Raw genomic sequence first — 26,884 nt, forward strand, 5'->3', positions numbered from 1 at the left:
CCCGCAGCCGACTTCCTCCGGTAGAGGTGCGGGCGGCCACGCGGACCCGGAGAGCCACAGCCTGGTCCATGCCAACATCCCCCGCCCCCCCCGCTCTTTGTTCGGCCTCGCCGCAGCCGCGCCGCATCCCGGCTCCCCTATGGCCGCATCCCGGCTCCCCTATGGCCGCATCCCGGCTCCCCTATGGCCGCATCCCGGCTCCCCTACGGCCGCATCCCGGCTCCCCTACGGCCGCATCCCGGCTCCCCTACGGCCGCATCCCGGCTCCCCTACGGCCGCATCCCGGCTCCCCTATCGCCGCATCCCGGCTCCCCTATCGCCGCATCCCGCTCCACCGTTACCCACCGGCACCGCCGCCTGCCCTCTCCGCCGCTGTCTGCTCACCCCGACCGCCTTCCCCCGAGCCTGGCTGGGCGCCAGTCTGCGCGCAAAGCACCCACACACACACTCCCGCCCAGCCCGGGCGCTGCCCGGTGGCTCCTCCCTGCGCAGAGCGGGCGGACAGCCCGCCCCAATGGCGGCGGCGAGCGGGCAGGGCCGGTGAGTCGGTGCCGCCGGGAGCGGCCCCGGGGGCGCGGGAAGGCGGTTCCGCCGTGAGGGCCGCTCCCGGCGCGGAGGGAGGCGGGCGGCGCCAGGCTGAGGGGGCGCGGGGTGGCTGCTGTGCTGTGCTCTGCTCTGCTCTCCCCGCTCTCCCCTGCTCTCCCCTCTCCTCCCCTCCCGGCGGCACTCGCCGGGCCGGGCCCCACGGGGGAACACTGAGCCAGGTATGGCTGCCCTTGCTGCTCTTGGGTGTGAATGGTGCAGCCCAAAYCTTGTCAGGTTTGCTCTGTTGCTTGAGTTCCTCTGCCTGATGAAACAAATATACTGTTCTGGTTCATTTGCACTGTGTTCGTGTGGCTTGATCTCAAGTACTGCKTGCTGTTTTGGACACCACAATGTAAGAAGGATATAAAGCCATTTATATCCTTTGAAAGTGTCCAAAGATGGGCGGTGAAGATGGTGAAGAGCCTTGAGGGAAAGCCGCMTGAKGAGCAGCTGAGGTCACTTGGTCTGTTCAGCCTGGAGAGAACTGAGGGGAGACCTCATTGTGGTCTTCAACATCATTGTAAGGGGAAGAGGGGGGCACRCACTGATCTCTTCTCTCGTCCCCGCTGACAGGACCCAAGGGAATGGCCTGAAGTGTGTCAGGGGAGGTTTAGGTTGGGTATTAGAAAAAGGTTCTTCACCCACAGGGTGGTTGGGCACTGGAACAGGCTCCCCAGGGAAGTGGTCACAGCACAAGCCTGGCAGAGTTCAAGAAGCATTTGGACAACACTCGGCCCCATGGTGTGACTCTCGGAGATAATACTGTGAAGGGCTAGGAGTTGGATTAGATGATCCTTGTGGGTTCCTTCTGCCTCAGAATATTCTGTGATTCTGATAGAAAGGTGGTTTGTAAAGGAAACATCCAGCTGGCGTAATCTGTGGGTATGATTACCAAATGAGCAGCCACCCTCCAGATCTGAGTGAGTGAGATCCCSCTGGGTGTGCTGGCCTGTGCTATGGCAGGACCTTCCCCTCAGGGCGGGTTCTCACCCACCTGCATGGTGAATGTCCCTGGCTGCCCACAGACCTGCCTTGTGCAACAGCGCTCTGAAGCTCAGTGCTGATTTGGGCTTCATCATCAAATTTTAAGTCACTTTGTTTCGTATTTGTACACCTACCTTTAGTAGCAGAAGTCAGATGACGTTGGAAACTGTATTCCAGCTTCTCATAACACATACTGACCTACTTTTTTAAGTTTTATCATCAGGTCTGATTTACTGAGTTTTGCACTTGCAATCTTAATTTTAGGAACAGATTGCACACTAGAACAGATGGTCCAGAGAGGTTGTGGAGTCTCCCCTGCTGGAGATGCTGAGGAACCGACTGGACACAATCATGTGCCATATACTCTAGGATGACCCTGCCTGAGCAGAAAGGTTGGACCAGGTGACCCACTGACCCCTTCCAACCTGACCCATTCCGTGATTGTGTGATTTTGTAATTGTACAGGCCACTTCTTCTGTTAGGAGGACAAGGTGAAAATTTGTTGCTCCTTATTGAGAGGAGTATTGTTTGTTAGTATGCCACTGGCTAGCTCAATATAAGGATAGCTAAGCTAATTTTCACTAACATTAGGGAATTTCACACTATATTGATTGTTATTTAATGTGTTCTAAGGCTGAATTGGTAGCTGAGAGAAAATCTCACTCATTTATTTGTGTCAAGAACCATGAATTCTGCCACAGAACTTTGCTGCATGACACACACTGACCAGGAAACAAGTGCAATCATATTATTTTTAGTAGCAGTTGATTTGCATGTCTCAGCCTCAGTTGTCAGCAGGTGTGGATAGTTATGTTTTGTCATTATCATGAGAGGTAAACAGGGAAGCAGTCTTCCATCAAATGGAGAAAAGGAAATAGCAAATTCTTTAAGTCATCRCTCAGACATTTTTCCAGGCTCTCTGTGCAGTCAGCCTGCTGAGTCAATAACACATGTTCAGATATTCACCCAGCTGTGTTTCCGCAAAAATGTGTCCTGCCATAACTAGAAAGTTTAAAATTAATAGAGAATTATGGGATATCTCCTTCACTTTCCTTTTTGAATTGTCATCTTGTGGGAAAGTGCTGATATAGGGATGTCTTTTGCACACAGTTAATTTACAGCCAACAGCACCAAAATGAAACTGAAAGTTTTGCTAGCACTTCTGAGCAATGCTATTTGCTGTCTATAATCTAACTTTTCATTCCCAGAGAACAAACTAAGAGCGTAAAAAKGGAGTGGGGAAAATGCACAGGTCAGAAGTCCAACAAGGTTGATAGCGATAATATGTTTGACCCCTGTTAGAGAAAAAACATTCTGTTGCTTAAACTTGACACAAGCACTGAACTATCAAACACATGGGTAGGATTAGATGTACAGTAGGCAGAAATGTGTCAGGAACTTTTGCTGTGGACAGCATTAATGGGGGAGTAAGAGGATCTAAAGTTTGGGCTTCAGGGCCCCATGAGAGTATTTAAATTCTTGAACTAGTCTTGTGGATCCAGCTTGTTRAAGGTTTGAATACTTTTGAGTACAGTTTGATTTTTATCTTTCACTGAAACCCAGGGGCTGTTAGAACCAACTGGTTATGCTGGGCAAAACAAGAGGATTCCCCTTCATGTTTGTTACTTCTTGCCTCTCTTCCTCTTTTTCATAGTTTCCKGGCAGTGAGTTTTTCTGATTTTCAGGTGTTCAGTTACTCACAGATAATTGTACATATGTGTGTTTATGCTTTACTACATYACAGCATTTGGATTACTTTATGGAGCTAGAAGCTTAAAGGTTGCAAGATAGCAAAAGTTACTGCGTGGTTCTRTTTCTTGAAAAGATATAAGATTGCTATTTTAAGGTTGTGAGAAAGTACAGGACTTTAAATGCTGGTGAAAGTATTACTGATGAATAGTGAAGGTTGGCAGTGGAGAACGGAGCCCTGATTTTGGATTTCAGTTYTTCTGCTTTGAGATACAGACTCAGAGCTGGAGTCACTGAAGTCTTAATTCTTCTTATGAACTCAAGTATTGTACTATCCGTACAAATTAATTAACTCATTTGTCTCCCCAACCATAAAGCAAATAAAATTGTATTTTTTCACTCCTTACTAATGTTATGTGCCTAGTCTACAGTTTGTATACTTTTTGAAGGGTGTAATACCCTTCTGTAGAAAAAATGAAACTTCCTAGGCCATGTCTTGCTGTGTTTATTCTGTTGTGTTTATCTTTGAGAGTTTTAATATGAAGCTCTTGTACTTGCAAAACAGGGCAGAGAGATTTAATATGRAAATGAATATCACAGCAAGGTTGGGTGTTGATTTGGAATACTGGTTATCCTAGTTAATTAAGAAATTATACTCAAAAGAATAAGAATCAAAGCACTGATGAGTACAAGATATATTAACATTTAAATTTCCTTGCAAACAGAAATTGATACTGATTTGACTACCTGTAATTGCTGTATGGAGAAATGAAGAGAAAATGGCAAGAAAGACTGAAGAAAGTGGAAGAACTAGCATCTCACTATGAAAGAAACCCTCTTCCTACAGTTTATAGACCAAGACTGTCCAAACCCTCTATGCCATCCTCTATTTGGAAAATATTTTCTCGACAGGCTGAAGCTTTTAATTATGTGAAAATCTGCAAAGAGGTATAGAATGTGTTAGGCAAATGTCTCTACTCTTTATATAATTTCAGGATTGATCATAATTTAAAATTGTGATTGTCAGTGAAAGTCTTTTATCARTTTGCAAGATCTTTTTCTTTCTTCCCGATCCTGAAACAGCAAGTATTATTTTTGTTTTTGTAGGTCACGTTGCACTGGAGGTATCTCTAAGAAGTACTAGTTCAATTTTAACATACAAGTTGATATGTGGTGATATAACTTCAAACAGTAAAAGTGCTTTTTGGTAACATTGTAATGATAGATTTGTTCCTTCTCAAGTTGAACAAACTGTCAGGATAGGCAGGAAAATGGGAAGGTAGTGAGAATTAAGCAGAAAAAATAATGAGGAAAAAGAAGAGATAAAGAGGACGCAAAGACACAATAAAAACTCTACAGCTCTCCAATGGCATCTGAGTAGCAAGTTCAGATGATTAGAAGTGATTGGCCAAATAAATATTATGCAAAAGTATCCTGTTTTTCAGTTTAATACTTTTCAAATAGATTGCTGTTTTTAAGGAATGTATTGTGCATTTCTCCATGCTGTTTCAGGTATTTAAGTAATCCTGGCAGGGCTGTTTTCCAAAATAGGTTCTCAGTGGCTTGGCAGTAGTTTTTTTTATTTTCTTGTCAGATTTCCATTTTTGGATCTAAACAACAATGTATGAAGAATATTTGCCTTAAAGGCATATACAGCCATCATGTCCACGAGGCTGCTCMTTTCAGGACATTTTTCCTCCCCCTGTTGGATGTATTTGCCACTGATGGGAAAAACCAAGAGTTTACAGAGAAAACAGTTGACACTAATGCACAGCAAAAAAAAAAGCTTCAAAGTTTTACCCATGTAACTGAAATCAGAAGGATGTTTTAAATTAAAACGAGATGCTATTCAGTTTGAAAAAGCATAAATTACCTGCTTTTAGGTCTCTAGTATTTATTACTAAATTAATTGATGGCATTTAAGAACTTCTGAAGATTTAAACTGGTTCTTTGAATAAAACTAACAAAAAAACTTCAACATTTTTATTTTGGAAGGAAGTTCATGTATTTGCTTTGGAAAAGAATGCACAGAGTGGACAGAGATTTTACCTTGTGACAACGTATAAAGAGCTTTGGTTTTATTACACGTGAGTATTTGAGAAGGTACCCTGTATGTGACTAGAAGTTAGTGTTATACTGGATATCCTACCCAGTAAGATCTATCACTAGATAGGTGTTCCCAGGAGCTGTCTGCTGCTCTGAGCAGCAGAGCTGTAATGGATTGCCTGAGGTTTCATCTTGGTGGTGGTAAAAACCTTCGTAAGGACAATACAAAATATTCTATAGTAGGTTTCAACTTTCTTTTGCCATTATTTCCACTGAATTAAGGACTCTGTTGAACTTAAATCTAATAGCAGTAGGTTTGCTTTTGCTGCCAGCTTTCCTCAGGGGATCATACCAACACATGACAAAAACATACTTCTCTGACTAGTCATACAGCAGTTTCAGTGGGCATTAATGCAGGTGTCTGGTAACTGATTTATGGGTTTGCATTTGCATGATGCAGTTCTAAGTATCGACAATTTCATMATGTGCTGATCTTTTTCCCCCAGGTACTTGTTTTACAATAAAACATACTTTATGAAGTAAAAGAAATACGAGTAAATTTTTATATGAAAAACCTGATTTTTTTCTCAAATTGAAAATGAGATTATTTTTTAATTTAGTTAGAAAAAAAATTTATATAATCTCTTTGTGCTAAAGACATATGAGTGATAAGTTTTTTACTGTAGTTTTCATAGTTCTTTGAATTCTCAGTAACATTACTGTGTGTATTGTAAGACCTGTTGGAGGGGGTGGGCAGGCCTGGAGAGTATACTTAAAAAAAAAAAAAAAAGTTCTAGGCCTGGCAAATAATCTTTGTTGGTATTTGATGCTGATGTTAATTCCAAATTGTTCAAAGTGTTGTAGAGCTACTAAATTTTTTTAATATGGGTGGTTGACTGCAGAATAAAATATATGGGATCCTTGTTTACAACTGATAAGCATGTTTATCATGCTCATWATGTTTATCGTGAGAGGTTGTGATTTGTTTTTGTTTTTCCTTAGCAAAGGTTACAAAACAAGTCTTATGCATTGCTATGAAGTAATTCCTGAAAAAGATGCTTGCAAACTTTATTTTGATTTGGAGTTTTACAAGGCATCAAATCCTGGTGCAGATGGCAAGAGTATGGTCATGAAGTTAATTGAGGTAAACTGGAGCAAAGTMATATTGGACATTAATATGAATTTGTTACTAATTTAATATGAAACCAAAGTATTTCCTGAATGTCAGTAATCACTAGCACAGTTTATTGAAGGTTTTTAGAGCTAATTTGGAGTGACTATGTTTTCTGCTTAGTTASTGCTCATTGGGTTATACCAATAAATTAGCTAAATCATAACACTGAGTTAGCTCACCAGTTCGTTATATCATGACAACCTTCATCTTCCACTCCTGGTGAGCCTGTATTACCAACATTGTCACTGTGGGTGTGAACTGCTTTGTGGTGGAAAACAACCTGCAGGATAAAGACACTTAACTAGACTTAGTCCTGAAAAACTGAAAGTCTTCTCAGCTTATCACTGTTACTGTATTCAGTGACTTGCATATTTAAGGAAATGCAATCTGTGTCAAACTTGYTTAAAACTTGATATGAGTTAGTTTGAATTAAATTATTTGTATGCTCAAAATGAGGAAAAAAATATGTTGAAAAAGAATGCAGAATCTGAATTTGTCTTAGATTTTGTAGATGCAACTAATAAAAATGCTGGAGTAAAATAACATATCTAATATTTGTAATTTCAGCTTGTCAGCCAAAAATTAAAAGAACTTTATGATATAAATTGTTCATCAAAAGATGTCTTGAATTTGGATTCCAGTACTGATGAAAAATTTAGTCGGCACTTAATATTTCTACCCCAAAAGGCTGTATTTAAGGATAATACTCATGTTGGTACGTATGTTCTTTTCTCTTACACCTAGAAATAAAAGGTGAAGTTTTGACTTTACGCAGTGCTATYTCATATTTTTTATTTCAATGGAATTGTATATGGAAACAACTATGTATTCCCAGCAGAAATTACAATATATTTCATTAAGCTTCATTTTTTCTCATCTTCTACTTTCTTTTCCTATAATTAGCATGTGTGTTTGCAGAAACGTAACTTTTTCTGTGCCTGTATGTTTTATTTACAAAAATACTGGTTTCTCCAAAAGTGGCAAGTCTGTGGCTCCTTAATTTTCAGGTTAAGGTCTGTCTTAACAATTAAAGCTACTGTTATTGGTTCTAAATAGAGTTAATTTGTGCTCAGCACAGGGTCAAAAAGGCAGGACAAAGATGATTTCAAGCTACTTGTGTAGAAACATGGTTAAAAGAAAGCTGAAAGCAGTTTTAATTGTTGATGTTGGGTTTTTTTGAGATATGGCAACTCCAAAACAGAGMATTGCCAGTTTAGGGTTGTTTTGACTCCATTTTTAAAGTAAGTACAATAAAACTTCCTCATTTAACAGAAGTATTTTGAATGTTCTTTTAAAACASTGTGAAGCACTGAGGTGCTAGTGGTGAACATTAAGGGAAGTTAATGTTGGAATTCATAATTTCTTCTTCTTGTGTATGTATTCTCTGTTGTGTGCAGTAAAGCAGTCTTATAAACATACTTTGACCAATGAGGACACAAAAATGAATTATCAGCTGAATTTTGGCTGAGTGAAGCAGGAACTGAAGGAAAACAGCTTGCCCAGTGGTGGAATTAAAATCTGTATCAACCTTCAAATGCAGAATTCTGAGTTAAACATTGCACCTGCAGCCTTGGTTTTTACAATTTCTTAATATTTGAGTGTTTAAATTTGTAGCCTTTGTGCTCTATTGTGGTCTGGTTTTTTTTTTTTTTTCAAATAAAAAGTGTGAGGGAAATGAAGGAGCAATGCTATTTTACAGAGATTAATAATCTCATGGGTTATTAGAAGGGGTGAAATTAAGATTTGTGACATTTAGCTATACTGTTTGTGTTCAGGAGGAACTGTGACAGTAACAGTAGAATTACAAGAAATTATGTGCTTTGTTACTGGTTTTTCCCTGGCAATAAGGAATAGGAAGAGCTGAGGGATGTTTGGTTCAAAATTTTGATAACACTCAGTTTCCCACTTTTACTCTGGTGTCTGCTTGRTCACAGTCTGTCTGACTGTCTTCATTCTCAGGCCTCCCTTTCTCATGCTTATGCCTGTTTCTAGCTCTGCACCCTCCATCACTGCAGTCTTGAGTAAAGTTTACACACAGGGCCTTGTAGAGAGCACAGGGAAAATGAGCTTTTTGCTTTTAGTACTTAACTACAGCACAGTTATGCTATTTTTAATGATGCAGTGTTGGGCTTTTGTCTAGTCCAGTACAGCATTAGAGAAAATCTTGTTTTCCCATGGGGAGAATGCAYGTACTCTTGGGTCAAAGTGGTGTAAGGTTGACATGTTTTGTGTTGCTCAGAGGAGTCATCTATGAAAGGTCTTTTTGACCTGAACACGTGGAGGAGCAGAGCAGACTGTAAGGACAGGCTGGGTGTTGTAGGCCTGCATACATGTGCAAACTTTTTTCCCCTAATATTTTTAGTACAAGCATATAATCCATGGCCTAAGCACTTCTTTAGGCCAAAATTCACGACCTAACTGCAACACAAAGAGGACAGAGTATTTCCAGCATAGACTAACTTCTGGCTTTTTTTTTTTTTTTTTGTAACATTAAGAAACGTGATTTCTCATTGTTAGGAGTAGTGGAATCTGCATCCCTAAATCCTTTGAGGAATAGCTCAAGGCAAGCCAAGCAGATTGTCTTAGTTATAAGCAAATGCCTGTAATATTGTCTGCCAGCGTCAAGCGTGACACAGAGCAGTTATTTATCATGTGACACTGTGGCGACAATTACAAACCCCAAAGACTTAAATGAGATTATTGCAATTTTTTCACTTTGAAAGCATGGTCTCTTCTGCTAGTATRAGCTCCTAAGTATGACATGGATAATAGATAATAAGATATGACAGAAATTTTAGCCTGTGATGTTGATAGTCAAATTGCATTAACCAGTTCTTTTGGTAGAMGCTTGAACTGTTTATTTTAGCCCATTGGTTTAAGTTTTCTGTCTCCCGTTTTGTGACTTTGACATGCCTTTTTTTAGACATTTAGTACAAATTCTTGCGAGGCATTGGTTTCTCAGTTACTGGCTAGAACCATTTTATACAGTGAGCAGATCAAAAGATTTTTTTTTTAAAATCCAGAAGGGCTAAAAAGACCTTGAACTTCAACCACTTCCATCTTGGCTGTTTTGAAAAATATTTGCATAGAAACGCTCTAAGTTCTTTCTTGACTCATAAATGATGTTATGTGCTTCTGGCCTCTTTTGGTTGTTTTTTAAGGTAACTTTGTGAGAACCATTTTGCAGCCTGCCATCAGATTGATGCAGAGTGAAGCTGCTGTGATTCCAACAGAAGAAGCAGAGCATGTTTTCCAGTGTCCTGCAGGAGCTGGATTAGATGGTTCTCTTACAAACCTGACAGCTGTTGAAGATGACTGGCCAGCCATTGCTCACAAAACAAAGCATATGGAAATATCACACCAGGGAGAAAATTTTGATTTTTCCTTCCTAATAGTAAATGATAAAGAAGGCAACAAGCAACTTTTTGTGGATCTAGGTAAATATAAGTGTTTTTAAACCTCTTTGGGATACAACAAAGGTTTAGAAATGAGAAGTTCCTTAATCTTTGATTACAGAGAGTAGGAACTGTTGTGTTCTTACTTTTGTCCCTATAGTCAGACTTTAAATGCATACTGAAACTGTGATCATAGATGCTGTACTTTAAAGGAACCTTAAAGCAAAATGTTTCCTATGTCACCTTTTAAGAATTTGAWGTTAGCTTCCCCAAAATTAACTGTCCTCAATATTTATGTTATACATAAATATACATATTTATGTTATTACCTCAAAATTGGAAAGCTAAAGTCAAAATTGCTGAAATACTGAATTACATCATGAGGCTGCAGTGACAGAAAGCTGTGGGATATTCTCCTTGTATGAGCTCTGAGTTCTTTTAATGAAAATCAATGCAATCTGCAAATAAAACTCACCTTCACAGTAAATTACTAGACAGATTATGCAATGTTTAAGATACCTGTTCATTGTTTTGTTATTTGTTTTTGAGATTGGAATTAAGTCTTCCTGATGCCTGCTTCAGACAAGTTGTGTCTGGTCCACAGAAAACGGGAAGTTTGATTAAGTTCTTTCTAGTTAAAATAATTRTGCAGCTTTTTGGGCTCATTGTATTTCACAAAGTTAATGTGAAAGCATCATTTTCTTGTACTGAAGGGAAACTTACAATAATTATAATGTCAGAATAGTTAAAATGCCTATGTAGAGGTGTTGAGCATTGGTCTTAATTCTTGTATAACATAAAAGTGTACGTATGTGCATGATCTTGCTTTGTTGCATTTCTTCTATGGGGTGTGAACCAGCCAGTTACACTTTTTGTCCATGCATTAGACTCTTAGCTGGGCCTAAGGGAAATAGTTTAATTTACAAGTTCTAAGTATCTTAAATCCTAGCCAGCACTGCTATGTTAAGAAATAGCTGTTTTCCTGCAGGAGTTTATACAAAGAACAGAAATTTCCGGATGTATAAGTCATCAAAAGCAGGAAAAAATGTGATTCTGAAGATAGCAGAGGATAATAAGTTTATTCCCAACTGTGAAAAGGATGTTTCCTTGGAAGAAGCATATTTTCTTTCCTCCTTAATCTGCAACATTGGGTAATTACTTAATTCCAGTCAAATKTACAATATTTTAAAATATGTGTTTCAATGATAATTCTCCCGCAGCAGTTACAAATCGCAGCTATGAAGGAGCAACTATTCCATTAACATTCTTACAGGGTGATTTAGGAGTTYCCAGTAGAATTTCTTGGTTTTGAAGAAAAAATTTCTTGGGACTTATACTGTACTGTGTTACGCTGTAAGAATCACACGTTTCCCTTTGTATTATCTCCTTTCTTCAGAGTAAGTGATGACACAAAAGTTCTATCATCCGGCTTTTCTGAGGAGGAGAGAAAAATGTCTGCTTTTTTAAACAGTAAAACTACCAGAAGCAGCAGAGGTACTTCAAGCCTTTTCTACTGCATAGGAAAAAAATCCAAGTATTCTTAACTTAGATTTCTGTGATTTGTACACCTGGTAACTTCTGGCTTTCAGGAGGCAGARTACATCTGTACTGAAGAATGCTTTGCAACACCTGAATGCCACTGACCCTTTCCCTCCTGTACCCACAGCTGCCCCRCTTTGTCCCAGTTCCCTCTGCACCTTGGGGGTGGGGGTAGCCCKTTAAGGAACTTCAAGAAAGTAACAGTGGTTTATCCCTGGTTTAATCAAGGGTATGATGTGATTCTGTTTGTGGTCTATAKAAAGTTTAAGTGTTACAATGACATATTACAGTGGCAAACCCATTAATAGTGTTGTATATGGCCTTTGGTTTCACAGATCTCATGGAAGGTTACCAGGGTTCGCCATATCCAGAAATTGATAATTTTGTTCATTCTTTGGTTAATAGAGATGGGCTACAAGGAGGTAAAGAGACCACTTTACTATTAACAAATGAGTCTTCTGCAGCACTATTTCTAAAGAATATAAATTTTTTTTTTTTTCAGGTATACGACAATGGAGTTACTTCTCTCTCAAAGAACTACTTATTTACGATATTTTTGGTTACCGTTGGTGTGAAAATATCAGAAGAGCTCACAAAAGTAACAACATAATGTATGTTCTTTAACTATTCAGCTTAAAACAGCTTTATTTATATTCCTGTTCAACAGTTACTCTCTAAAAATGCTGAGAAAGTTTTATGGATAGAATGAGCAACTGTTACAATTTCTGATGTCTTGCTCTGTGAGGATACAATGTTTTTATTACAAAAAAAAACTCTCACAAAGCCAAACAAACTTTACCCCACCCCAAGTTTACTTTGTGAAAACTCGAATTTGATTTCCAATAGCTCCATGAAGTAATCTTCATGGTATTTAAAATATGGGCCCAAAGATGCTAACAAAAAGGTCAGCATACATTTAAGCTATTAAGCAGTACTATGCTTTGACACTTCTCAGCTAGGAAGCTGAAAAATAAGAGAGCAAGCAGACCAGTTTTGAATTAATTTACAATGCATCTTAAATTATATTCTTATGTTATTAAAACGACTCTGTCATTTTAATATTTGAGAATTACCATTYTAGCATGGTAATTCCTGCCACATCCACCAAGATGAGTTTTGCTAGTGACTCTACAAGGACTCAGACTTCCTATAGTTTTAGCAAGTATGTGATGGAAACTTAAGTTTTTAGATTATATTAGAATTGGAGTATATTTTTAGTATAAATATATTAATTTAAAATATATTTAAAATCACTGAAACATAAGGAATGTGTTTTTGAGAAACAAACATATTCAAAAAACTCCACAGCTAGGTGAGTTTRCTTTTTCTCAAATGAGTTGCTTGAAGTTTGGTTGAAAAAGCTCSGTGACAGAAAATAGTGATTTTATGTAGCTTTTATAATCATCTGTAACAGCAGCAGCAACAAAATCTTACCTTACAGTTAAGTCCCATATGCTAATCTTAATTTTATGAATTTTTCTTCCAAACTTAATGTAATGAAGTTGACTAAATTTCACTTTCAGATCTTAGTCTTARAAGTTTAATTTAAGAAATGTGAAGTTTTTTAATAAAAATTGCACAAAATAATTTTATAAGTATGACAAGAGTAATGAAAGCAATGTCCACAGCTGAGGACAAACAAAACCTGTTCATTTAGTATCAGAGTTTCCTCTTGCATGAATTCACTTCATTCATATACTGTTACTAAAAAAGGAAATAATTTCATTACTAGGATCCTGGTAGATCTAAGGAACGAAGTCTGGTATCAAAAGTGTCATGATCCTGTCTGCAGAGAACAAAACTTCAAATCACAAAGTATGTAACCTGTGATCTCATTAATACTTARAACTTTTTGSAATGTTGACTTTAATTAATGTCTTMTATTTGATTTAGGTTTTCCATTACCACCTGGAATATGTCTCCCATCTCTTTTCAAAGAGGTACGTTTTTGRGTWATTGAGATGCTAAAGTTCTTGTGAGTCTGTGGAAGTCACTGCACATCCCCGTTAACATCTCAGTCTGCTGAGCTCCACATACTGTTACAGTGGTATAGAAGAGGTCCCCAGAGCAGTTGTGCTGGTGGGGTAACTCCATAAATTRATTTTTAAGTTCTCCAGCAGTGCTGTATTACTGGACCTGCCTAACTTCACCTGGGACTAAAGATTTCCTTCTGTTCTGATGTGAACAGCAGTTCCCAATGTCTAAGTCACAAGGCCACTCTCAGAGCAGAACAGAAAAACTGCCCAAGTTTAGCTCTACTGTGCGTGTCTGACTTCATGCTGGGCCAGGTAATATAGTTCTGGAACACTTGAGTCAGTCAGAGTCAAATACAAGCCAGTGACCCTCATTKTTGAAGTTACTTTATCTTCATTTCATGTATGAAAGGAGTGTTTCCCCAAACAGGTATTATATTTAAATGAYCTGATACTGCACCTAGACTCTATGCTCTGAACATACGAGTTTTTCCACTGCTTAGGCAATAGGAATCGTCATTTTGAAACTTTTAAATTTAACTTTACATCTCCAAATGTCATACATTAGAATGGCATGTTAAGCTGTACTCAAGCAACTCAATAGTTATTACTGTTATTTCACAGAAAGTGGCATTTAACTGTATTTTCAGRTCCTGACAGTATCTTTAAACAAGACACTGGATTTATTCTTAACTTTGTATTATTTTACAAAGCTGTAGTCAACGGGCTACTTGTAGGCTGCTAGAAAAACAGCAAATTTCTACTTCTATTAAAACAGGCTTGCACAGGTTAACGTGGCCATACATTAACATGCTGGAAAACCTTATCTTGTTGGCCAGCTTTCTGTAGTATCCATTCTGACAGTACAAGCTCCAAACCTGCAGAGCAGTTAAAGGTATGAAGAGCATTTTCATATGGAGTAAGGAGTGTTCTTGTTTCTCAAAGGAAGAAGAGTACATGCTGATGGATGGCAGGGAGCATACAGAAGAAGATGTAAATGCACATTCTAATGCGTCAGACTTGTCAAAAAGCTCCGTATCTCTAGAGAATGGCTGGACTCAAGACTTCCTGTTGTCAGACAGTGAGTGGGAAAATCCAAGTGATGATGCCTGTTTCCTAGAAGCTGCTGAAGATGTGGAACTAGCTGAAGCTGCAGATGATAGTCTGAATTACGCCATGGAAGAAATCCCAGATGAATTTCTTTTAGAAGCTTTAAGGCAAKAAGAMACCTGCACTAAAGAAGGCAGCTAAKCACAGGCCTAGCCAGCAAGGACACTTGTGTGTCGGGTACCTCTGTGAAAGGTCCTGCAGGGTAGTTCAAACGCACCGCTCGAGAGCTGGAAGAGAAAGAATGGAGTGCCTGGTGAACTTCAGCAGGCATGAAGAGATCATGGTAGATTATATGGGGGCTGAAGAGGATTGGACTAAAAAACTCATCATGAATGCTACTCCAAGCTTAGCACTTTTAATGCTCTTTATTGTACAGYTTCAGTTTGTTAATTGTATGTCCAAGTTTTATTGATAAGCCAACAAAACAGATTTCTTTATTTCCATAAAYGGRATGAAAATTTATTTCWACTKCAAATTTAATAAAGATTTGTCTATTTGTGTTTATTCAACCAAAGGCTGTGGTTTCTTTAGAGGAATATATTCTTAAAGATTACCTTAATAGCACAAGATTAACACYGAACATTGTTCACAGTGTACAAGAAAGTTTTATTGCTSAAACTGGGATTACTATTTCTATTTACTATAGAAAGATACACTCTYTAAGTCATTGGCTTCTTTTAAACACCATAACAAAATAGAGTAACAATGATTAAGCCAGCTTTAAGCACTAACAATTCTAATAACTGTTCCTACTGAGTGCCAGAAAGTCTTAAAGACACTTAATTTTTATTTGATCTTCTCTCTTTTTGTGCAGACAGAGTCTCTTCCAGTTTCCTGTTGATATTCTCAAAGTGCCTTTCTGCCCCCAGAATTCTCCGAGACTCCACCAGAAGAGCAGGGAGGCTGGAAGTTCCATACTGTTGGTAAGGAAATAAAAATTGCAAGGCAACATCTTTAACTTCTGGAAAGATAACTTACATATCAGTATTTAATTTTCCTCTGTCTAAAATGGCGCAACATGACTTTTAAAAGTGAAGAACAGCCAAAATTAGAGCATTTTCTGAAATGTGAGAATTCCCTTACACTTGGCAGGTGTGTAGCCTTGTCCACAGAAAATACCATACCAGATCTTGGGTACAATGGAAAGGAGTTCTAGGACTACACAGAACTTTATCTGGTTGTGAAATACCAGGACTGTTCTTAGCATTAAATATATTACATGGGAGTACTAGGGCCTTACCCACTTTTGAACAATAACAACAACAAAAGAAATTAATTACTTTTGTCTCACTGTTAAATCTTGAATTTCTATAAAGAAGTTACAACTACGGACAACTGTTTTGTTTCTATGTCCTTTGAATTCCTGGGCATTGAGAGCAGGGCAGCAGAATCCTCTCTGAAATACTTCAGCTTCTACCATGAGACCAAAAAAGAGACTACAGTACAGTTCAGCAGTGATTTTCAAGTTGCCTCCACAAAGACAATTAACAAGATACTGCTACTTAATGTAAGAAATGTTAATAAATTTACTTAATAAATTAAAATAAATACATTCATAAAACTGAAACACGTGCAGAATATATACTTACTACCAGTTTTTCTTTTGGGTTTTCTTCTCTGTAATCCAAACAGTCTTCCTGTAGCTCCTTTAAATCAGTAATTAATTCAACTGTTTGCCTCAAGGAAGATTTCCTTTCCTGTACCTCAGCATATTCTCTTTGTAGTTSTGTCAGTTGTAGCTCGGCTCTGAAAAAAGATCAAGACTTTGATGCTTGCATCTGCATGTTTATTGCATGAATAACTATGACTCTATTTCCTCAGAAGGAATATTTAAATGTTGGTCATGACCCTATTTACTCAGAAGGAATACTTAAATGTTGGTCAGAAATACAAAACATAGATTACTATAGCGTAGTGTTTAATTAGAACAAGTTTATTACTTAAACAGGGGCATGARTCCAAATCCACCACAAAGACCCAAACCTCTCTTTTGAGTCTGACAATGTAGCCACCCTTTCTTAAGCATTTAAATTTTTCAATTGTAGTTTCTTGAATACGTGGTGTTCTGTTTCTGCACAGCCCTGCCTGCAAGCACAGGTGTTCAGTGCTTATGCTGAGGATCAACAAACTACCTACACCACTGCTAAATAAACTGGAGTGCTTGATCCATTAAAATAGCACTCCAAAAACTGAGCACCAAAAGCTATTTTCATCCAAAAGGGTTGCAGAAAAAACCTTTCTTAAAATGATCAAAGGATTAAAARGCAACACATAAAACAGGAAGACAAGTTCCAGTCTGTGAGGGGACTCAAACCCTAATGAGGGATGACTTCAAATAATTCTCTGAGCAAAGTTTATCCATAGTACTGCAATGAAAAACACCTCTCATGGCCATAGAGAAAAGGTTTTCACTGTGTTTGTGCATCCAAGCCTATGGTTCCCTACAGAGTGGTCTTACAGGGTGTATGTTCAATGCAGCGTCAGTATAAAGCCCGTCACTAGCAATGAGAAGGATTTGGGAGAAATCTAATTGTTCTTCCAAAGAACATAATTTCTGTTTTGTGTATCTAAATGACACTTAAGATTAATGCCAAGACAGAGAAGGGGAATTGAGAGAAGGAAACAAACCATCTCCTAAGAGGAACACAAACCATGTGCAAAGAGGAGCTCCTGCCAAACTGCAGAGGTGAAATGCAATCTTCCACCTCAAAACCAAAAAAGTCCTCTGTATTACCTCTGTAAATTAATGATTAGCACCTTTGCAATTCAAATCATAACACTGGTGTTTTTCCTACGAACATATGGTATGAAACACCATCCCAGTATCTATAGTTAGGTAAAAGAACATGCAAGAATGACATATTTCAGTCTAGGCAACTGACATATGTAAAGGAGAGGTTATCATGAACTTTTGTAAAAAAAAAAAAAAAAAAACATATGTAAAGGAGAGGTTATCATGAACTTTTGTAAAAAAAAAAAAAAGCAAGACAGCAGTAGTTTCATCAAAATAAAGTGAAAAAACAAAARAAGTTACTGTCGCTTCTGAGTTACAAAATACCACTCCTTAATTTCTTCAGGCTATTATTGTGCAGCATTAGAAACTCACCCAATCAGTCCTTCTCTGAGTTGCACCAGTYGCTGCCTTTTCTTTTTAATGTTTGTTATTGCCTGAAACAAACAGTGACCAAAGTCCGTGAAACAGTTTCTAAAACTTCCAAGGTAAACAACTCAGATTTCATTGCCTTTTTTTTTCTCTGAGGTTTTATGCCGATTCACATTGTGGAAGATTTTAAGATATCAGACCTTATAAACTGCCAGATGTTACATTTCTATTTTAAACACTTTAAAGCTGTTTAAAAGGTCAAACTAATCTCCATCCAAAATTTCTCTTTAAAAACACTGGATTTGCAAGTATTTGTGACATTTTGAATTCAAATATGATCAACTCTAGGAGGTTTTTTTTTTTAAAAAATGCAAACTAATACAAATACATGTTCAGTGAAACTGCCATAACTAAGTAAGCTTTCTTTAGTATCACATCCAATTTAGAACAAAAAAAGAAGTAGCACCAAAAACTGATCATAAAATTAAATTTAGCAACAAAACATTTGATTTTAAACAAATGTCTAAGAGGGAAACTAAGGATAAATGTGATTGGCTGTGAATGCTAGATGTGTATTAAGATTTTCATTTTACATGCAGAGCATCATGCTCAAGTCACATCACCTCAAGTCAACAAGACTTCAGCATATTAACTGCTACTTCCCAGGATAAGCTTTATGATGTTGATTTTGTTAAAACTGGTATTCCAYTGAAAACTTTACAGATGTTAACTCGCACAGAAATTCAGACAGTGCCTAAGATGCTCTTAAATGTCTGCTGCAGGGCATTCACCTCTCACTGATAAAACCACTGCAATGTTTTTCTGCCCTTACACTAGCGCCTCCTGTCAACATTCCTGTTGCATTTTCATTGAACTCCTACTCGTTCTGAATGAAGAGAGGAACTGTCTTCCTCTGAACAAAAATTCTGCATATATTCAGGGAATGCAGTTCCCTTAGACTTGTCTTCTTTAAATTAAGCAATCCAATTCTATCCTCACAGGCTGTTATCTTTGCTGCTCTCCTAGATTTTGTATTAATTTATGCTTCTTTAAGGTTAGCTCTCATTATTTAACTTGGCTCTCCAGAGGCCTCACCATTACTCATTAAAAAACCAAAAAAAATTAATTGACATGCATACATCCTACCCATCCTAATGTGCATTACTTCTTTTTACACCATATAGCAGTATACGTATGGAGTTTGAATTCCACCATATTTACTCAGATCTTTTAAAAAAAACCTCTGCTGGTTCCCTAACCTTTATTTGTACAGTTGATTCTGAGTTCAGTACACTTCCTTGTCAATTATTTCTTCCAGTCAAGTTCTTGACATTCCAATGCCCACTACTGGATGCTGCGTGATCTAGTGACATGTATGTATGTATTTACCTTAGCATTCTTTTTCTTCATATTCTTTAATTCCTCGATTCCTGCTATCTACAGAGGAAAAGAATTACAGATTGACAATGGATCTTGAGTTCATCATTATCCTCCTAAAAACATAGTTGCAAGAATTACTTTGTAATAACATCAAAAGCTATTTAGAGAAACAACCCTGGTTCAAAGGGACATTACTGCTTGTGTATTGATTCTTTCCTCTMTCCTCATGCCAGAGGAAAACTGTTGCACAAAATGAGTCAGTGCAAGTAATACTCCTTGTACCAATTACAGCAATATGACCTACCTTAATTCTTCTATATATTTATATAGATGTACAAATCTGGTAATTCTAACACTTGTTACTTCTAATGAAACCACTCAGAACTATAGMTTTAGTACTTACCCACTGTACTCAGCACAACTCCTGCAAAGTTCTGAGTTCATTTTACTCATTGTAATCATCTTAATCCTTCCAGCCAATAAGCTTATTACAGAATCACAGAATGGGCCAGATTGGAAGGGACCTCAGTGGGTCTTCTGGTCCAACCTCCCTGCTCTGCTCAAGCAGGGTCATCCTAGAGCACATGGCACAGGATTGTGTCCAGATGGTTCTTGAATATCTTACACTTACCATTATAATCAAGATGTTAATTTAAGAAAGATTATTTTCCCGGGACCGTGGTAGAGACCTTACTCACAAGTCACTGAGAGAGCACAAAAATCAAATCACCAACCTTTTAAAACTTTAGTCCATGAGCTTTTAGAACAGTGTTTGACATAGCTGCATTCTCATTTAAATGATGCAGCTCTCCAGTTTTACTACATAATGATTTAGATATGATAAACACTTCAGGATTTTTTTATGCTTCCCTATTCTCAAATAGAACAATTTTGCAAAGCTGACAGTTTTGCAAAATACCTGCATGACAGCAGTGTTGTGTCTAGAGGCAGTTCTTGTGAAAGTCTACACAGAGGCAGCTAATCATAACATGCACACAACAAACTGTATTTTCATATTACTTATACTGACAAGAGATTGGAAACTTTTACTACTTGCAAAATCAATGTGTAAGGGGCAATATAAAACCATAGGTATTTTGATCACAAAATTKATTTTATTGCTGGTGTACTTACAAGATCAGTGATTTGGTCCTTGAAAGCAGAAGAAAAGTCATTGATAGCTTTTCTGCAAATGTTTGAGTCTATGCTTTGTCTGTAGAAGTCAGAGGGACAAAACACAACCCATTTGGTTTAGTAAAGGGGAAATCTGATCCAAAATAATTTATCTRAGTAACAAATAAAATCCAAAGTTAAGCAGCTAGACAACTGCACATATTTTGTATATTAGCAATGGTTTAATTTCTACCTTGAAAAATGTCATCTGAGATGTGTTCTTCATGTTTGGAAAAATATGAAATCCTTGGAGACATGTCAARATCACATGTGAAAAAGTATTTGTATCATAGAAACTTAATAATCACYAGATTAATTAATTAACATCAGGATATAACCATGCAATATTGATTCCCTAAAGGACAGCCCTTTAGCAAAACCACAAGTATTTCTTTTTAAACCCTTGAATACTCAGTCACAGGAAAGTAGAATATTTACCTGTAATTTGCTGTTATCTTCTCAACTTCAGCTAGAACAACATCCAGTTCTGTAATATCTCTAGGAGATCTCTTCAACTCTTTGGGACACCAAACCTGTACAAAATGTGGGCTATCCACTGGAACAACAGAATAAATGAAAGCATTGCACAATTCACACATGTGTTCTAAAACAATAGAAAAATTCTTGTACCCACCATCAAAAAGCTATTATTTTAATTTGAAGTTTGAGAAGAGGGATATGTGAATTATTTAATTTGTCTTCGAATGAGCAACTATGCTGGATTTATCTGGGAACACTTTAGAACTGGGATGATCAATGATATGCAACTTAATTCTTAATTCTTTATGAATTGAAGCAACCCCAGGAATGCATCAGTAAAATTATAATCTACAGTGTACTGTAGACAATATTTTTTTGTGTTAAACAACTATTAGCCTGAATTTGCAACTTGTATTATTTAAAGAATTGTGAGCTTTTGTATTTGTACACATTCTTTTATTAATATCATACATGCTTCAAAAACTCACTGGAGTTTTTACACAAATAAATTTCTTTAAACTTTGCAACAGTATTACTAACCAATTCCACAAAAAGCTAAACCATGTTTCTTTACACACTTCCAAATGTAAATCTAGTACTAAAACTTGATGGGGTCCTGTTCAAAGGAAGCCAGATGGCACAAGAGACAGTGTCTTCCTATTGAAAAATGCCACTGTCTTGAAGCTCCCTGTCTCAAAAGTCTTTACACAAACAGCTGTGCCTGCGCTGCAAGCAGGGGCACTCCAAGTTCTGTCCCACAGCTCCTGCTCCAGGCTTCCAGACTAAGCAATGTACTGACACCTCCTACAGCTTCATAGCCATGGCTCCAGGCATCCCTCCAAAAGGAACTAGGTTGCGTTAGAGATATAATGCACAGCTATTCTTCACCCCTTCAAGAGACRAATAGGCAAGACCAGGGATGCAAACCACAGGGATCAAATGGAGCTCTGCATCAAAACTGAAACTAAAACTTCCCATTTCTAGAAGCACGGTGTTGCTACATTCTAGAAATGTTAACTGTTGAAAAACATTGATCCTGAATGAAGAAAAGCTATATGGGAGTTCTGAAAAGTCTACTTTACCAGAAGGATCTGATGTGTTCTCTGAAGGCTGCTTCTTTTTGGCCGAGAATTGAGTAGTATTTGAAGTCTTCTGTGGTATGAAAAGCAGATTAACTTCCAAAATAAACCCTAGGTTTACTCATTTCAAATCCTGAGATATAGCAATTAGACAGAATGCAGGAAAGCATTTTCTGACTGCAGCATCAGTAACATTTCCTGTTCCACCAGTCCCAGCCCTGTGRTCACCCTGGTGTGGTACAGCAGCTGCCTGATGTCACCGGCCACTGACCCATCAGCCACTGGCCCTGCAGCAGGGCTGGAGACATCCRAAGGAGCTTTGGTTCAGCACAGTCACTACCCAGGACTGACATTTCTCTGATCAACAGTGCCTGCTCACCTTCCTTTTCATCCATTCTGTCCCAATCCATTCTCTCCTTTGACTGCTTGGTGACCAACAGCACTTCTACAATAGTGCTGCATGCATCCAGCCTACCGATGGAACAGTACTGACTAATACTCTGTACTGAGCGTACAATTTGAAAATTTCAAGCCATAAAAAACTCTTATGTAAACTACAGCACAGCTTCTTTTATCATAGGTTACTTTCTCAAGCCTGCAGATTAACTCCTGCTGTATGTGTCGAAGCTAAGTGGGCCAAAGGCATTTTACACTAATTGTGAAGTAAGTGTGGAAAAACACTCATTCGGAAGYGAATGGCTTTTAATTCTAAGACATATTCAAAATTAATTTCATCAATATTCTTTTTCCCTCATAAATGTATTTTCTTTCAATACCAAACATGTAAAAAGGATTCGTATTCCATCTAGTATGCCRTTCCTTAAGAACATATATTCTAGATACAAAGAAAATATTTGAAAGATGGAAAGAACATACKCCCAAATGAGCACAGAATAGGCTACAAGATCCAGAAATACCTGGCTACTATATTCCTTGTTGACATGATGACTTGTAACTTTAAGCATTTTACTTGGCCGTCTCATTGGAATACTTTGAGGATTGATTATTTTTGACACAATTAAGTACCAAGGCAATACTAAGGTCTTCTTCTCCCCCCACCCTCTAAGGCAGGCATGGCAGGAAGTAAACTAAAATTAAATTGACTGATAATACTCATGCAACTTTTTCTGTACCGTAGTCTCCTTAAGCGGCTCCTCTCCAGCATCAGTTGTGTTGGATTTCTGAACATCACCATTGGAAGGCTTTGAGCGACGCCGTTTTTCACTAGGAAAACAAAAGCATACCCTATTATCCTCCGAAAAAGAATGATCTTCAACCATATGCACAACAAAACAAAAGGTTTTGGGGAACCTTTTGTTCAGCTGTCTCACATGAATACGACTAAAGTTCTTGTTTGAATTAAATAGCAAGACAATTTCTGATTTAAACCAGGTTTGATTTAACAGCTAAGAAATATACTAAAATTTGAATTAAAMATATTTTTAAAATAATTTTTTTGTTACATATAATTTAACTGGCTTCTACCCATTTTTCAATTTTTCCACCTTTTAACTTTAGACACCAGCATTTAGAGAACTAATTGATACCTCACAGAGTTATTATAAAATCCTTTCATATAAAAACAATGCAGTAAGTACTTAAATCACTCCACTGCTTACAGATGGCAGATGCAAACCATTCTCCCATTTCTTTTCTACAATCTCCAACCTTATTTACTCATTTGGTTTCTTACCTGTGGAATTTTGAGTTCAAGCATCTGCTTTACAAGCAACGAGGGAAACCTGACAAACTGAACATTTTTCCCTTTAGATCTAAAACTCTAAAGATTAAATTCAATGCTGACAATTTTACTTCTTTCCCACCATACCGTCTGTCTGTATTTTGCCTTTGTGGTGCTGAAACAYGACCAAGTGACTGGTTTTCTGAATGTTCCTCACCATAAGCATCCACAGCAGTACTATGCAAAGGGTGCTCTATAAAGAACAGAAAATAAACTGTATTAACAATGCTCCCATCTTTTAAGGCAAAGAGTACTGCCTGCCATTAGCATTTAGTTAGAATATTTGTGGTTTGCTCACTGATTAGAAGGGAATTCTCATTACAAGTATTATTTGAGGATCATGAAAAAATATACAGTGAAAAGTTTCATAGTTTCTGTACCCATCCACCTGCTCTTCCTTTACAAATCCAAACCAAAGGCAGCTCAGCATGTACACATAGCATAAAGCACACAAACCATTTTGTGTTTGAACTACAGTTTGTTTCAATTCTCCTTTGCTATGGCATGCATAAACCTTTTACACATTCAACAACTACTTCCCTATATTTTTTTAGTATAGTTTTTAAGCTTCTTTAGTGGATGCTATAAGAAGGCAATTACTGCTGCTACAGAATATTTGTAAGTGTAGAATCCTTGAAGGTAGCTATCAAAATAGATTAGAAATCTGAGAAATTTAAGGTTTTAGCATGCCTTCCATAGTATAAATTTATTTTTTCAAACACACTGCCACCAAATTTTTGTGTTAGTCTACATTAGTTTCTGTGGCCATCCTTTTTATACTATAAATAAATACCACAGAAATAGGGAAAAGAGCTTTTAATTTTGCAGCCTTGCYTTATAAACAACCCTTTTGCTAAATTGTTTTTTATAGCTCATTTTCAATGCTCTTTCTAGAGGTAACATTTATATTTCCATAATTTTCTCAGAGCAATAAATACTGCATTGAGAAATATTTCTTAACTTTTTCTCTACAGCTTCTAATTACAGTGTTTTTCATATATAATTTACATATATGTATATATGTATATACACACACAGATAAATACAGATATGACAGAGGATTCCACACAGGAGCATCTATTCCATCTAAATTGGTTCTGTTCCTGTATATTGAGCTCTCATTTCACAAGTCCAATACAAAGCATGGAAGTGGTTTTAATCTTTCACAAAAAAAATTAACATAAAACCATGCAATTTTAAGTAACATTTGAAAGAGGCAGGACAACACCCCTGTTAATGATCAAGTCTGCTGACATGAATACTCTTACAATAGCAAAAATTTCACTTCATAATTTGTGTAATTYAATAAAGAAGAAGTTAAGATATTGAACTTCGGTGTTTAATGGTTTGTTCTTACACAACTGCAATATTATGTGTGAAATTTATCATTCAGACTAYAAACTGGAATAGCCCACATTTTTCCACTGACTTTTATTTCCACATATTACAGCATTATTGTTACTTCCTAAATTATAGAAAAATAACAAAAAATCCCATCTGTCTCTCCTTATCCATTACTTACTCTTGAAAAGAACCAAAACCTTTTCCTAGGTAAGCACTGAAGTATTTTGCCCATGTGGTTGGTTTGTGAAAATCCTACAATAAATGACATTCAAGTAAATACTAACCAAAGGAATCATCAAGCTCCTCAAGCTGATTTGTTTCTGATACCTTCAATATCCTTGAGACATTTGGTTCCACAAGTGGAAGCGATTTCCGAYGAAGATTGGAGTTGGCTTTCTGCTTCTTGATGGGTATGAAATTAACAGCCAATTTATCCAGCTTTTTGAGTACACAACATTAAATATGACAAYGAATTTCAAGAATATATTACTAGAAATACACTTAGCCAGAACTRTATCAAATCCTGAGCTATGGCATAAGGATTTCAAGTGTATTTTTCCTCAAGGTATACGTTTCACACATCAACTGTTTCATCTATACATTTTCTTTTATGAGACTGCTTTTAAATTTTTGCCTGTTTGAAAGTCAGTGGTCCATTTTGCATGGTTCCTAAGAGGAAGAAAAGAAATGCCTGCACCCCAAGCTGGCCCCAGCAGGGACTGCACARCAGTTCCCAGTGCAAAGCAACTTTGAATTTATTAATCCCTGTACATCCACCTCCAGAGACAAAGCCCTAAACTGCACAGTGACACAACACAGAATCACAGAATATCCTGCATTGGAAGGGACCATCAAGGCCCTGCACAGGACATCCCAAGAGCCACACCAAGTGCCTCAGAGTGTTGTCCAAACACTTCTTGAACTCTGTCAGGCTGGTGCTGTGACCACTGCCCTGGGGAGCCTGTTCCAGTGCCCAAACACCCTCTGAGGAACAACTCTTTCCTGATATCCAACCTAAAACTCCCCATAGAGCTTCGTGTCACACCCTTTGGTCCTGTCACTGGTCACCCGAGAGATCAGTGTCTGCCCCTGCAATTCCTTTTGTGAGGAAGCTGAGACCACAATGAAGTCTCCYCTCAGTCTCCTCCAGGCTGAACAGACCAAGCGACCTCAGCTGCTCCTCATACAGCTCGCCCTCAAGGCCCTTCCCGGTTCTTGCGGCCCTCCTTTGGACACTTTCTACAAAAACAAAACACTGGCTGCTTAAATTCTGCCTAGCCTAGAAAAACTTACCTGTAGCTTACAGCTGGTATGACTCTTCTTTATTTTCTTCTTCGAGGACATTTTGTTCAATATATGCTGCTGGATAGAAAAGGATAAAATCAGTGCAAAATTGTCCCCGATACAAACCAGCTTCCTCTGCGTCTGTACTTGACAGAAAACGGGAAATCTTTGTTATTTCAACTTATGATGCTCGACTCGCTTCAAAAGCAGTACAACTCACCTCCTTAGCCCGGACCGACGTAGAGATTTAATATACATGTATACAGCACGTATCAGTGAGCCAGGCACATGAAAAAGTAAGCGCGACGCCGAAGTTCCCGCCGGTACCTTCGCTCCACTGCTGCCGCTCCTGTCCCGCAGGTGCCCCCTTGCCCCGTCAGGCGCCCAAAGGCGGGTCCCCGTGCCCGGCCCCTCAGCGCGGCCCCGCTCCCCGTGCCCGGCCCCGCTCCCCGGGCCCGGCCCCTCAGCGCGGCCCCGCTCCCCGGGCCCGGCCCCTCAGCGCGGCCCCGCTCCCCGGGCCCGGCCCCTCAGCGCGGCCCCGCTCCCCGGGCCCGGCCCCTCAGCGCGGCCCCGCTCCCCGGGCCCGGCCCCTCAGCGCGGCCCCGCTCCCCGGGCCCGGCCCCTCAGCGCGGCCCCGCTCCCCGGGCCCGGCCCCTCAGCGCGGTCCCCGCCGCCTTTGGCGCCTCCCGCCGCCTTTGGAATTGCGCGCGCGGCCCCGGCGGGCAGGAAGGGGAGGAGCGGGAGGAGCCGCCAGGCCGGAACGGGAACCGGGACAGCACCACCACAGCCCCGCCCCGGCGTCGGC

At 38.7% G+C, this 26,884-nt stretch overlaps 2 protein-coding genes across 5 annotated transcripts; one reads left to right on the forward strand and one right to left on the reverse strand.

The window, feature by feature from the left end:
• The first annotated feature begins 456 nt into the window (after window positions 1–456).
• PRIMPOL (primase and DNA directed polymerase) lies at window positions 457–14,958 on the forward strand. Of its 4 annotated transcripts, none has more exons than XM_057370205.1 (13): window positions 457–540; window positions 3,984–4,206; window positions 5,254–5,345; window positions 6,307–6,448; window positions 7,046–7,193; window positions 9,640–9,915; window positions 10,862–11,024; window positions 11,270–11,367; window positions 11,748–11,834; window positions 11,915–12,023; window positions 13,145–13,227; window positions 13,306–13,352; window positions 14,331–14,957. In XM_057370205.1, the coding sequence occupies exons 2-13, from the start codon at window positions 4,027–4,029 to the stop codon at window positions 14,634–14,636; spliced, it is 1,731 nt and encodes a 576-aa protein (XP_057226188.1). In that variant the 5' UTR covers window positions 457–540; window positions 3,984–4,026; the 3' UTR covers window positions 14,637–14,957. The 4 variants fall into 4 exon arrangements, with proteins under 4 accessions (XP_057226188.1, XP_057226190.1, XP_057226189.1 ...); XM_057370206.1 differs by lacking the exon at window positions 457–540 and adding an exon at window positions 1,569–1,971; XM_057370207.1 differs by lacking the exon at window positions 11,748–11,834 and having other exon boundaries at window positions 14,331–14,958.
• A 1-nt stretch (window position 14,959) lies between these two features.
• On the reverse strand, window positions 14,960–26,505 carry CENPU (centromere protein U). The gene is made up of 12 exons (XM_057370209.1): window positions 26,300–26,505; window positions 26,089–26,157; window positions 25,080–25,197; window positions 23,539–23,644; window positions 22,844–22,934; window positions 21,714–21,783; window positions 20,590–20,707; window positions 20,113–20,191; window positions 18,988–19,035; window positions 17,602–17,663; window positions 16,085–16,241; window positions 14,960–15,412 (listed from the first exon to the last, which is right to left on the reverse strand). Exons 2-12 carry the CDS (start codon window positions 26,137–26,139, stop codon window positions 15,275–15,277), a joined length of 1,038 nt encoding a protein of 345 aa, XP_057226192.1. The 5' UTR covers window positions 26,140–26,157; window positions 26,300–26,505; the 3' UTR covers window positions 14,960–15,274.
• Window positions 26,506–26,884: the final 379 nt, after the last annotated feature.

Source organism: Malurus melanocephalus, unplaced genomic scaffold (genome assembly GCF_030028575.1).
Source record: "Malurus melanocephalus ecotype Western Australia unplaced genomic scaffold, MMel_1.1 scaffold_121, whole genome shotgun sequence".
In the NCBI taxonomy this organism is placed as follows: domain Eukaryota; kingdom Metazoa; phylum Chordata; class Aves; order Passeriformes; family Maluridae; genus Malurus; species Malurus melanocephalus.